The sequence below is a fragment of the Piliocolobus tephrosceles genome, chromosome 13, assembly GCF_002776525.5.
Source record: "Piliocolobus tephrosceles isolate RC106 chromosome 13, ASM277652v3, whole genome shotgun sequence".
NCBI classification, from domain to species: Eukaryota; Metazoa; Chordata; class Mammalia; order Primates; family Cercopithecidae; genus Piliocolobus; species Piliocolobus tephrosceles.
The window spans coordinates 90,222,010-90,236,436 of NC_045446.1; the positions used below are offsets into that span (position 1 = coordinate 90,222,010).

At 39.3% G+C, this 14,427-nt stretch overlaps 1 protein-coding gene and 1 pseudogene across 3 annotated transcripts in view; both read left to right on the forward strand.

The window, feature by feature from the left end:
- CNTN5 (contactin 5) overlaps window positions 1-14,427 on the forward strand; it is a 1,320,702-nt gene that overhangs the window by 1,294,958 nt on the left and 11,317 nt on the right. For all 3 annotated transcript variants that reach the window (XM_023208001.2, XM_023208000.2, XM_023208002.1), the window contains 2 exons: window positions 6,441-6,627; window positions 7,071-7,183. In XM_023208001.2, coding sequence (XP_023063769.1) covers window positions 6,441-6,627; window positions 7,071-7,183 — 300 coding nt within the window. The remainder of the gene's footprint in view (window positions 1-6,440; window positions 6,628-7,070; window positions 7,184-14,427) is intronic.
- LOC111540060 lies at window positions 2,769-3,576 on the forward strand (annotated as a pseudogene).

The window sequence follows — 14,427 nt, forward strand, 5'->3', positions numbered from 1 at the left end:
GTGGGAGAGAATCCTCACAATCTATACATCTAGCAAAGGACTAATACCAGAATCTACAAAATACTCAAACAACTCAGCAAGAAAAAAATACACAATCCCATCAAAAAGTGGGCAAAGAACATGAATAATTCTCAAAAGGAGATATGCAAACTGCCAGCAAGCATATGGAAAAATACTCAACATCACTAATGATCAGGGAAATACAAATCAAAACCACAATGTGATACCACCTCGCTCCTGCAACAATGACCATAATCAAAAAATCAAAAAAGAATAGATGTTGGCATGGATGTGGTGAAAAAAGTTACACTTTTACACTGTTGGTGGAAATGTAAACTAGTACAACCACTATGGAAAACAGTGTGGAGATTCCTTAAAGTACTAAAAGTAGATCTACCATTTGATCCAGCTACCCTACTACTAGGTATCTAACCAGAGGAAAGGAAGTCATGATATGAAAAAGATACTTGCACACACATGTTTATAGCAGCACAATTAGCAATTGCAAAAATACGAAACCAGTCCAAATGCCTATCGATCAATGAGTGGATAAAGAAAATGTGGTATATACACTGTGGAATACTACTGTCATTAAAAAAAATAAATAAATAAAAATAATGAAATAATGGCTTCACAGCAACCTTGGTGAAATTGTAGACTATTATTCTAAGTGAAGTACCTCCGGAATGGAAAACCAAACATTGTATGTTCTCACTCATGTACGAACTAAGCTATGAGGACGCAAAGTTGTAAGAATGATACATTAGACTTTGGGGATTCAGAGTGAATGGTAGGGGGTGACAAGGGATAAAAGTTCTCGCACTGGGTACAGTATACACTGCTTGAGTGATAGGTGCACCAAAATCTCAGAAATCACCACTAAAGAACGTATCTACATAATCAAACAGCACCGATTCCCAAAAAACCTATTGAAATAAAAAAAATGGAAAACTAAAAATTAGAAATTTTTTTTAAAACCTGACAAGTAAAAAAAAAAAAAAAAAGTTGATAAGATGATGTGTTGTGCATGTGTAGTGGTCAGGGAGATATGGGAGATCTCTGTACCTTCCTTTCAATTTTGCTGTGACTCAATTTTGCTGTGGCTCCAAAAAAAATATTTTAAGAAGTATGAAAAATTGGATCAGCAAAGACAAAATCGTAGGAAGAACTACTCAATGGTTTTATATGACTGAATGAAAATTTAAAAGTAGGGGAAAGTTCACAACTCACCCAGTAGTCAACAGCTACATATGGCAGAACTCATGAGTTTTAGATGTTATAACTTCATGAAACTGCATTGTATGACATGACTATCATAGAATCATCACATCACAAAATCAAATATACTATATGCACAGTTAAAATAATTATTACCTTGGAGAATCAGCTTTGGAAAAAATGGAGTGTCTACTAAGAAGAACCATCTTTGGTCGGGCATGGTGGCTCACACCTGTCCAGCACTTTGGGAAACCGAGGCAGGCGGATCACTTGAGGTCAGGAGTTTAAGACCAGCCTGGCCAACATGGTGAAACCTCATCTCTACTAAAACTACAAAAATTAGCCAGGCATGGCAGCAGGCACCTGTAATCCCAGCTACTCGGGAGGCTGAAGCAGGAGAATTACTTGAACCCAGGAGCTTGAGGTTGCAGTGAGTTGAGATTGTGCCATTACATTCCAGCCTGGGCAATATAGTGAGACTCTGTTTCAAAAACAAACAAACAAAAAAGCCATTCTCTTTATTTAGGTTAGTCTCTATACTCTCCTACAGGTATTAGATGAGTCGGAATTCATACTTCCTGTCTGCCACTCATAATAATATTATGTACATTATAATTTTAAATAAAAATAATTTTTGAGAGATAAAAATCAGAAAACCAAAATAATATGAAGGATGAAAAAATTATCCTTACAAATAATAAAAATCAGAAATGTTAAAATATCAAGAAAAAATGGTTCAAGCAGTTGAACAGCAGGGAAGCTCTCTAAAAATCATTTGCAAGCCTGAGAGAAGTACTATTTTCTCTGTTATATAAATAAAGATGCAGAGATTCACTGGTTAACTGACTTGTCCCATTATATGTGGCTTACAAATACCAAAAGTAAAATTCCCATATAGACTTTCTGGCTTTACAACTTTGGAACCCATAATCTCCTTTCTGAGGTCTATTCTGGGAAATTAATCTAATATGTGGAAAACAGGGTGTATGAAGATTTCCATGGCAGCATTTTAATTAAAGGAGCAATAATTAGAAGCTATCAAAATGCTTTACAGTACAACAATGGTTAAATAATATGTGGCACATAGGCATATGATAGAATGTTATTTTTAAAATAAGGAAATATTTCTACGTAAGAGAATGAAAGCAGGACATAAAAAGTATAATTATTTTAAATATATAAATAATATAGGAAGTGATACACAAAGAAAATAATTGTATGAAGGTATTAAAATGATAAGCTGTGCTCTAATTTTAATTATTGATATCTTTTTAATGATTTTAATTTGGTTTCAAGTGATTTTACATAGAGAGTTCAAAGTTCGTGGGTTGTTGAAATCTACATCTGAGGAAAAACTAAATGAAGAGTAGGTTCAATCTTAGAAAGTGCATGTAACTTGTGAATATTGTGTAACCTCAATTCCAGCTTAAGAACCACTAAAGGAGAGAAAAGTGACTAGAGTGGTATGGCAGCCCCCCTGGTTCTGGGGTGTTCTGCAACTTCCCCAGACCTAACCTTCCTGGCCTCTTCCCCGAAGAATCACAGCCTACATGTGGAACAGTGGATTTGAAAGCTATAGCAGCTCCTCACAGGGGAGTTGGCGAATACACGCAGTCCCGGGGAGGCTTTGGATCGCGGGCACCTTCTTCGGCAGAAAAGAAGTCAAGAGCCCGAGTACAGCACATTGAACCCCACACTGTATCTCCAATGCTTTCTGTCACTTTGGTTGATGAAGTGTTCAAAATTGGCAGTGTTGAGATTTCACAAGTCACTCTTGTGGGGATCATCAGACATGCAGAGAGGGCTTCAACCAACATTGTTTACAAAATAGATGACATGACAGCTGCACCCATGGATGTTCGCCAATGGGTTGACACAGATGACACCAGCAGTGAAAACACTATAGTTCCTCCAGAAACATATGTGAAAGTGGCAGGCCACCTGAGATCTTTTCAGAATGGAAAGAGCCTGGTAGCTCTAAGATCATGTCCCTGGAGGATATGAATGAGTTCACCATACATATTCTGGAACTGATCAATGCACACGATACTAAGCAAAGCGAACAGCCAGCCCTCAGCAGGGAGAGCACCCATCAGCAATCCAGGGAAGAGTGAAGCAGGGTACTTTGGTGGGAATAGCTTCATGCCAGCAAATGGCCTCACTGTGGCCCAAAACCAGGTGTTGAATTTGATTAAGGCTTGCCCAAGACCTGAAGGATTGAACTTTCAGGATCTCAAGAACCAGATCAAATGCATGTCCGTATCCTCAGTCAAGCAAGCTATGGATTTTCTGAGCAATGAGGGGCACATCTATTCTACTGTGGATGATGGTCATTTTAAATCCACAGATGCAGAATAACTGGAACTAATTGGGTACCTGAGATATTTTACAGCTGGACCTAGCTTCATAGTCTATTTTCTCCAGCTGTGCATGTTTGGCCAGGTGGCTTCTAGAAGTCAGTTTCATCTATAAAAGGTCTCCACCGACATCCTTTTGAAACTTACTGCTCTTCTGTTTTGTTTTGTTTGAAGCTCAGAAAGAGATGGGCAATTGACAGGAATGCAATCAGGGTGGAATTTCTTGAAGAAGTTATAAATAAGCTTGTTTCATACTAACATAATGCAAATATCTCTTTTATAAATGAAAATGTGCTAACCCTTTCCCCAACAGGGGGAACAAAAGAAAGTCCCATCAGTCAATTTGTCCATCTCATGGTGAAAGCTTGCCCCTCCTTTAGGGAACTACATCAGAAAGTTACCTACCAATAACACACTCCATATAAAATATCAGAAGAAATGAAGAGGCTAAAGTAATTTAACATTTATAAAAACACACAAAAGACGAGGAAAAAAAATGTGGCTAATTACTGTGGTCTTCATTTCATAAAAGTGTAGTTGCAATTTGTAACTTCCTTCCCCTTCTTTCCATTTCTTGTTCCTTTTGCTTTCAGGTAGCACTGAGGTTGGGTGAGGTCCTTAATATGTCATGGAAATCAAAATGTTCATTCTTGAGATCAGAGCCTATAATGACTTCCTATGGTCACCACTGGAAGAGGCAATCCTAAACATGTTCCAGAATGTCTCCAAATTCCAATTAAACTTCCCACTGCCCACAGAGTATAGCAGCACCATTAGCACCCTTAGCTGAAAGAGAATCTGGAAAACATGTTTGGCTTTCTAGACTCCACAGCACACAAAACACGAAGGAGGATGAAATGGGTCCAGTAATCTACTATTTTCACCACAGTAATTAAGTTGGTGGGGGGAGGGGGGAAAGAATTACTCTCTTACGACCTTCACCACAGTAACGCAGGATTTTTCTCAGCCCCTTCATCAGACTTGTGACAGGGGTGGCCCCATTTACTCGGCCTGCCGCATTCAAGCCTTTGTGGGAGGAAGCACATGAATAAGCTCCATGTGGGGCCCCACAGCCAGAACAGGCGCGCATGGATAAATGCAGGATCCTGCCAGCCAGTCCAACTGTTGGCAGGAAAAATCTCCATGTGGGGCCCATGGTAGTGCCCAGGTGGTGCCAGGTGCCTGTGACGCCTAAACCCCAGAGGCAATGTTAACAGTGCTCTCTTAGCTCTGCTGTCTCCGGACAGCTGTGTGAGAGCAGCTCAGCTGACAGAAGCAAGCTCTGTGTGGGGCCTGCATTGGTTCCCAGGTGAGAGTGTCTGCAACCCTGAAACCCCAGAGGGAGTGTTACAGTGCTCTCTTACCTCCACCGTCCATGGATGGCTGTGTGTTAGTAACTCATCTAACAGGAACAAGCTCTGTGTGGGGCCCACAGCAGTGCCCAGATGAGGGCACCTGTGACCCCAAAACCCCAAAATGAGGGTTAGAGCACTCTCTTAGTCCTGCCATCGGTGGACAGCTGTGTGTTAGCAGCTCAGTTGACCCCTTGCCTCATCACATGGGGCAACTACCTTCCACTGGTGAGGGCAAAGGGCTGGTGTGACAGACTTTCTAGGTACCTGCACTCAGTGGGCCCTGAGCTCTTGTCTGGTATCCAAGAAGAATGAGGTCACATGGACGAACTGAAGGATGGGGAAGGTGGAAAATGTTACTGAGCAATGAAAATGGCTCTCAGTGGAGAGGGGAGCTGGAAAGGGGATGGGAAGGGCAGGTTGCCTTCCCCAAAGTTAGGTTGTCTCTTCCCTGAGGTCAAGCTGTCTCTCCTCTGAAGTGCAGCCCTCTCTCATCGCTTCTGATTGATGGTGGGATGTTTTTATTCACAGGATGGTGGGGGTGGGCCATAGGTAGTTTTGGAAAAGGCAAGATTTGATTGGTAAAAAGGCATTATTCAGAAAAACAAATCAGAAGAGAATGGGCAAAAAGGAATAGAAGTTCTCACTTCAGGCCACAGGTTTCAGGCGTCTCAGTTTGAAGGTGCAGTTTCACTGGGAACCCATTTCTGTCTGCCTAGAATTTCTCTGCCTCCTGCCTCTATCAACAGTAACGAAGTAGAGGGGAAAAAGCTACTCTTTGTTGCATTGATAGGTAGTTAAGTTCTAGTGCCTGAAGAGAATAAAACTTTAGCTTAATTGTGGGACAGTCATTGAGTCTCACAAAGGGATCGAGTTTGCTGAAGCCAGTTAGCATAAGCTCCTAACCAGGAAAGATGATCTCAATGCATAAAAAGGGCTTTGACAGAAAGCTGTTCCTTTCTGCCTCCCTCGACCCTCCCTACCGCCAGATCCTGACAATGCTGTTTCTCTACATTCAAACCACTCCAGAGTATTCAGTGTTCTGCTACCTCTTCTCCATTAAACTGATACAGCCTGTGTGATTCATCTTTATGTGAAGCTCAAGAGGAAATATTCAGATGCCACATACTCAGATAATTCATTTAAAGTTTCATGGTTTTGAATGGTAAATTGTTCTGATGACCTATGAGAGAAAAGGACTCCAATTTCTTTGAATGATTCTTCTTTAATGTCAGGATGCATTTTCACTCCTTCATGCCACCAGGCTACAAGGTAGCAGCTTTGGTTGTTTTTTTGAGTATTGCTATAGTGCTGCAATTTACACAGATGCAAAGCAGACAGTAATTAGGAATGTATTTTGGCCTTATTAGTAAGATCTGTTAACTGGGTGACATAGGAGTGATTTCTTCCTATGAGTGGACTCCAGCAACATCCAAAACAGGGAAAAATTCAAGCAGCCACAAGCACAGAGGAAGCTTTAAAATTAACCTGCCATATGACAATTTGTTGACAGGTTGGTTACTGGAAAGACATGGAACAAGAAGATACAGCAGAAACAGTCAAAACTAGAGGGAATGAGTCTTTCGTCATCCTAACAGGATTAGAAGGAAATACGTTATATCACTTCACAGTGAGGGCTTACAATGGAGCTGGATATGGGCCACCTAGCAGTGAAGTGAGTGCAACCACCAAGAAATCCCGTAAGTGACCTGGGCTTTTTGTTTGTTTCAGGCAAAGGGGAAACATCTTATAACATTTCTCAAAGCCATGTGAGGTGCATAATAAGCAGAGGTAAAGGGGTATTTTGATTCATAGTCTTGCTTCAGTGCTTAGATCTGAGCCCTAAAACTAGCTCAGAAAATTTCGCATTCAGAGTAGACAAAGGTTATCTTCCTGTGAAACAAGGCTAAGCGATTTTGACACAGAAGGGAGATAAAAGGATTCAAGTTCAAAAGCTCAGTAGAGTAGCTATTAAAATGACACTTCTGGAGCAAAACCCTCCTTATCAGACTCTAGCTGGAAGGAAGCCTAGATTGCCAGCCAACTACTAAGCAGGAGAAAAGAGTGAGATACTCACAAGGAATTAAATGAAGAAATGTATTTAAGAATCCTTGTCAGTTCACTTTCACTTTTTATTTTGCAGCCCCTAGTCAAGCACCTAGCAACCTCAGGTGGGAGCAGCAAGGCTCTCAGGTTTCCCTGGGCTGGGAACCCGTCATACCATTAGCCAACGAATCTGAAGTTGTGGGTTACAAGGTCAGTATTTCTTCACTCTTTTGCATAGATACTCATCTCCGAAATTGTTATTATGAAGATGGAAAATTAATAAGGCATAAAAAGACCCATTAACAAACCTATTTTTCCTCAATCATTTTCTATCTGTATCTTAGAAGTATAGCCTTCCTATAGATAGAGAAGCCAAGGCAGTCAAAATTAGTTTCAACTGCACAAGGCACAGAAAGGGAAGGAGTAGGAAAAGTAGTGACAATCTGAATGTAGTGTGAAGATGATTCTGTGAAGCATGGTATTAGGACCAGTAGAATTTAGGCAGAGAATTCTGGCATATGCCTCCAGGAGACTAATTTTGCTGGCAGCTGACAAATAAAGGACCATTTCGTTTTAGTGGAAAGACTTTCTATTAGCAAGGAAACAGAAGAAGAAAAGAAAAATGCAAGGACCAGAACACTAGATAGAAAACAAAAAATCCAAGGAGAGACACAGCAAGCTCCAAAACAGACCCCACATTTACATACAGTTATTTTGTTATGTGACAGTAAGATCTGGAAATTTGATAACATGTGCAGTTTGTTTTTGAAAAATAACTGTTATCTGATTTTTAAATATATGTGATATATGTATCGAATTGGCTTAATTTCAAATTCTTGTTCTATAATGTCAGATTCTGTTTGTTGCATTAAACTTCACACAGAATCATTAGTTGAATATTCACAATATTTTTAATGTAATAAAATATATTAAATAGTTTAAAATGTTTCAGTGATAATATTTAGACTGGAAGGTATCATTATAGGTGGTTTTCAACTATCAGAGATGGAAACACAGTATTCAATATATAAAATGCTAAAATTTGAGGAGCTAAAAACTGAAGTTTAAATGTAATATTTTAAATTAATTTCCATTAATATTATATTACACAAACTAGCATTTGTTACCTACTGTAATTAGGATAGATCACAGACATACATACACATACATACGCACATACACGCGCACACACACACACACACACACACACAAATCTGTCACTAATGCTCGGGAATACTGAATTTGATCTTTTGCAGGGAGGTCAGGTGGGTCATTTTCTATACCATTCCCTTACTCCTCTCTTTCCATACCGTTCCCCAAAAGACCATATTCTCACAACTTCTCCTCTTAGGCAAATATACTGTTTAATGCTTAGGGATAGCAGTTAGGCGAGAAACATGAGAGACCATTCAAGAATCAATCTAAAATCATTAGAACTATGATGAACAATACCCCCAAACTAGAGAGGCAAAGTGGAATGCAAGAGAAAACCAGATAAACATGTGGGGTCAACTGGAAGGCTCATAAGGTTTAAGTACCTTTCAAGTGAGAATAGAGAAATACCATATAACTAGAAAAAATACTCGACTGAGCTTGGGCGTAGGGATCCCAGGCTGGTTGCCACTACTCTTTGTTCACATTTGACACCTCTATCCCAGTCATTGTTCTTACTTTTTATATATAACTGTCTCCCCAAACAGACTGAAGTCCTCAAAGGCAATAACTTTATCTTATTTCTTGTTCCTAATGTTTCTAGAATGGATGAATAATGTTGGCCCAGATAGAAATGTCTTATGCAGTTATTTATGTATGTGTATTATCAAATATGTATTTTTTTTCCAGCATAACCTTGCCATTCGTTGTTGTTTAGAGGAAAATATATCACTGGCCACTGATTTAGATAGACTTCAGCTCAAATCCTAGTTGAGTAATTTGAGTAAGTTGTTTAAACTTTCTCAGTTTTATTTTATTAACTTCACAAATGGCAAAAATAGCAATAATAATACAAATTATACAGGATTTTCTAAAGAAGAACTTGTATAATATGCTTGGCATATAAAATGTTCTCATGAAAAAACAGATACCGTTTCTTACTGTTATTGGAGGAGCATGTCTCATTAGGTAAAATTTTTTAAATTTTCACAAAGAAACTGATCTTGAAAAGTTGCCTCCAGTTCCCTCTTAATAAAGATAACACAAGTCACGTTGAAATACCTTGTTGCCGGGGGAAGAATCACTAGCATAGTCCATTTTCATTGTATAAATTAATGACAAGTAGGCACACATTGACAAAGATACTTTTTCCCTTTTATTTCTTGAAATGGTTGCACTTCCTTATATCCCTGAGAAGGAAGAATTGATTCTTATAGAAGGAATCTGCTGATAACAAATGGAATGAGACCTCAAAACCTTCTCCTTTGCAACTAAACCTTATCAGAACCTTTCTGAAGAGTGGGATAATCCCCACTGAGAGAACGGCTGACAGGAAGGGCTCCCTGAGGGAAAGGGGACTTCAGACTGGACTGGGCTTAACCCAGAGTTTGGATTCCCTTCAGAGGGCGGTTTTTCACAGGGCAGCCAAGGATGAAAGCTCTTCCTGACATAGACCCAGTGGGACAGGAATATATATTTAGAAATAATAGCTGAGAATAAAACCTAAAGAGCTATAACCCAGAGAACACAAGCTTGGAGCCCCTCTTCTGAGTATGATGTTGAAGGGAGCTACTGCACTCTTGGCAAGGATCCCCACACAGCAGTTAAAGAACTATACCACCCAGAGGTGCACACTAATATAGAATGACCAGGGCTGGGCATGATACTCAGAAGGAGAAGCCTTTTGTACTAGGAATCCTTTTCATTCCTGCTACATCCCAAAAATTACTGCCAACCAAGGGTGGCACCACTATAATAGCGGGCCACCTCTTCTTAAGCACAATGGGTGTCACTTACAAAAATTAATAAAATAGGGATATAGGACACTAATCATTTTTCTTTCCACAAGGTCATTTGAGGCAGGCTTGACCCGTTAAGACTGAACTTGCCCCTAGGATTCTTGGAACATTTGAGGAAGAAGACTTCTTGCTAATCGGGGAAAGGGAGACTTTCCATAATTAATTGGAATATTAAAAAGGGAGGTCACTTAATCTTCACGCTGTCTTTGCAAACTACTTCACTTTTGCAAGCAGGAAGGATCAGTGGAAATGTTTATTGTGTGTAGGTTTGAGGCTGAGAACTTGGGATTAAAGCCTGAGGTTTAAAATGCAGGGATTATATATTCCATCTTTTACATTAAGTCCAGTTTAAAATTGAAGAACTTAGAAAAGTATTTATCTGGGAGACTTCTAGGTTGTGAAAGTTATTAAAACATAATAAATGTGGAGGAAAAAGTAGATTTTTTTGCCATATACTCAGTGCATAAATAATGTAATAAATGATTCTTTTGTAGAGTTAAGATGCTATATACAGGATAGACATTCTGAAAAAAATGTACTACAAACTGGATCTCATAAAAATAGAGACTGGTGGTTATCAGAGACCAGGAAGGGGAAAGGAGAGTGAGGAACAAAGAGAAGTTAATCAATGGGTACAAATATACTATAAGATAGAAGAAATAAGATCTGGTGTTTGATAGATCAGAAGGGTGATACAGTTACTAATCTATTGTATACTTAAAAATAGCTAGATGAGAATAATTTGAGTATTCTTAGCATAAAAAAAAGATAAATATTTAAGGTAATGGATAACCCAATTACTCTGATTTGATTTTTACACATGATACAAATGTATCAAATTATATTACCATGAAGATATGTACCTCAGTATGTATCAATAAAAAATTTAAAAAGTAAATCATATAATGGAATAATACAGTGCCCTTTAATCTTTCGTAGTTGAACTCCTTTCAGGCAAATAAATGTGCATTGATACTTCTAGGAATTTTAAAATTTATTTTGCCATTTTCCATGGAATATAAGAACACCATAAAAATGTATATCAGTACATTATAAAATTGTAAAGCTTATATTAATGAAGTCTTGAAAAGTAAACTATAGAAGTAGCATAAAACAGCAGAGTTCGACGTTTGAGCAACCCATTGTCTAAGAAGGCATTGTCTTAGTCCTTTTGTGCTGCTATAACAGGTATCTGGGACTGGGTTATTTATAAAAAATAAAAATTTACTTCTCCCAGTTCTGAAGGCTGGGAATGCCAAGATCAAGGCTCCAGCAAATTCTGTATCTGAGGGTCCAATTTTGGTTTCCACAATGGTGCCTTGAAAGCTACATCCCATCCTGGCTAACACGGTGAAACCCCATCTCTACTAAAAACTACAAAAAACTAGCCGGGCGACGTGGCGGAGCCTGTAGTCCCAGCTACCCGGGAGGCTGAGGCAGGAGAATGGCGTGAACCCGGGAGGTGGAGCTTGCAGTGAGCTGAGATCCGGCCACAGCACTCCAGCCTGGGTGACACAGCGAGACTCCGTCTCAAAAAAAGAAAAAGAAAAAAAAAAAAAAAGAAAGCTACATCGTCCAGAGGGGAGGAACACTGCGTCCTCACTTGGCAGAAGGGCAAAAGGGCCAACAGCCATGACAAGCCTCTTTTATAAGGGCATTAATCCTATTCATGAGGGGAGAAGTCCTTATGATATAATCACCTGTTAAAGGCCCGCCTCTGAATGCTATCCCATTGGCAACACCTGGATTTTGCAGGGGACACATTAAAACGATAGCAGCACAGATCTTTCTTTCTTACTCAGTTTCAGGCATTGAGGTGTCAGCAACATATATAACTACCAGATACTACCAGAGAAAGATGATAACAGAAATTTTGTTAACAGGCCGGGCGCGGTGGCTCAAGCCTGTAATCCCAGCACTTTGGGAGGCCGAGACGGGCGGATCACGAGGTCAGGAGATCGAGACCATCCTGGCTAACACGGTGAAACCCCGTCTCTACTAAAAATACAAAAACTAGCCAGGCGAGGTGGCGGGCGCCTGTAGTCCCAGCTACTCGGGAGGCTGAGGCAGGAGAATGGCATAAACCCGGGAGGCAGAGCTTGCAGTGAGCTGAGATCCGGCCACTGCACTCCAGTCCGGGCGACAGAGCGAGACTCCGCCTCAAAAAAAAAAAAAAAAAGAAATTTTGTTAACAGATGTTAGGAGAAAAAAAAAAAAAGAGGTCTCCCTACCACACAATCTTGTCAGAGCCTTCAAAAGTGACCAAGAATATCATGAAAGATAGATGGAATTGAACCATATATAATTGCCCAATAGGTAACACATTGAAATTGAATTCATTCAGATAAACATTAAGCAGTACTTAGTGGTGAAACTTTTCAGATTTATTTTTGAGATTGTCTAAGAGATCCTGGGCTTCTTGGAATTTTGTTTAAGAAATTCAGATTTAATAGCAATAATTTCAAGATATCACACCTTCCATTAACAAGTAAGGAACAGACACATAGAGAACCAGCAGGATGTTGGAAAGGATTATCTGTTGTAGACACCCCTTATTGTACCAAATAATAATACAAATTATTTCCACTCAAAATAACTTTTCATTTGAGAAGTTGAATCCAATTTGGTAATTTATTTAGCATGTTTATGACTTTTCCTCAGGTCAGTAAACGTGTCACTTTATTCTGTTGTATTTACATTCCCCAATTCAGAATCAACTGCCTATTTTATTAATACATTATTTATAAATGATTGGGAAAGTGAAATAAAAACTTCAAATAAAAGTTTTCCTACCTTGACTTATTGTTTTCAAATAAAAGTTTTTAAACAAAAAACATTTTATTTATACAACTCCTATAATTTGGGTTCTCTATATAGAATCCCTACTAATTGTAGCACATGTTGTAAGACTCACCATTACTGTTGTTACTAAAGAAATGCCAAAAAGAAACATACTGACTAAAGTATATTCAGCCATAATTTTTAATGATCTTGAAAATGGAAATTTTTTTTCTTTACACCATGAAAGTACTTTACCCAGATTATAAAGTAAAACAACCATTTTATCTCCACCTTATTTTCTTCACACAGACTTATGCTTGAGTGAAAGGGAGAATAAAACTCAATGTTCAGGGGCTATGCTTTCACTTCAGCAAATGTCCCCTTCCCCACAAACAGAAACTGTTATCCCTTCAGAAAATACTCAAGCAGTTAGAAAGAATTCAGGACCTCAGGCTATAATCCAAGTGAAAACTATTAGTTTTTCAAGTCTATATCTAGAAAATAGCCTTTCCTAGATATACAACCCCTTCACCATATACCTCCCCTCACCCACCTCTACTTTTTACCTGTTTACAAAGCTGGGCAAATAGAAGGAAATCAGGCCCAAAGTTTATTAGTTATTATACAATCCATCAATACTGTATTAGTCCATTTGCGCACTGCTAATAAAGTCATACCCAAGACTGAGTAATTTATAAAAGAAAGAGTTTTAATGGGCACACAGTTCCACGTGGCTGGAGAGGCCTCACAATCATGGTGGAAGGTGAAACGAATGTCTCACATGGCAGCAGATAAGAGAAGAAAACTTGTGCAGTGAAATTCCCCTTTATAAAACAGTCAGATCTCGTGAGACTTATTCACTATCATGAGAATAGCACAGGAAAGACCTGCCCCCGTGATTCAATTACCTCCCACCAGGTCCCTCCCAAAACATGGGCATTGTGGGAGCTACACTTCAAGAGGAGATATGGGAGAGAACACAACCAAACCATATCAGATACAAACAGAGGTTCTCATTTGTTTACTCAACTGAGATATCAGCTGAGCTTCCAGATTCCTGAGATATATGTACACTTGGGTTGATACTATTTTATATACCCACTGGAACTTTGAAGCCCTTCCCTGTATTTCTCCAGCTTCTTGGGAACTATAGTCTATAGCCACTCTAGTCTCTGATTTCTTTTATTCTGCAGCTCTTCCTTCATCTTTTTTTTTTTTTGAGACGGAATCTTGTTCCGTTGCCCAGGCTGGAGTGCAGTGGCCGGATCTCAGCTCACTGCAAGCTCTGCCTCCCGGGTTCACGCCATTCTCCTGCCTCAGCCTCCTGAGTAGCTGAGACTACAGGCGCCCGCCACCACCCCTGGCTAGTTTTTTGTATTTTTTTTAGTAGAGACGGGGTTTCACTGTGTTAGCCAGGATGGTCTCGATCTCCTGACCTCGTGATCCACCCGTCTCAGCCTCCCAAAGTGCTGAGATTACAGGCTTGAGCCACTGTGCCTGGCCCTTTCATCTTATAGTCACTCTAAATATAAGACTCAGCCTTCTTTTCTGTGTTTCCACAAATTAAAAAGACTCATATATGACTTAACTTGGATGATAGGTACAAAATCATTATATAGTATCCTCTTTACATTCATTTATGCCTGAAATTTTTCAGAATTTTAAATAATTCAAACAGAAATGGCTCATGTCATATCCAGTACATATATGAAGCAGACTTTT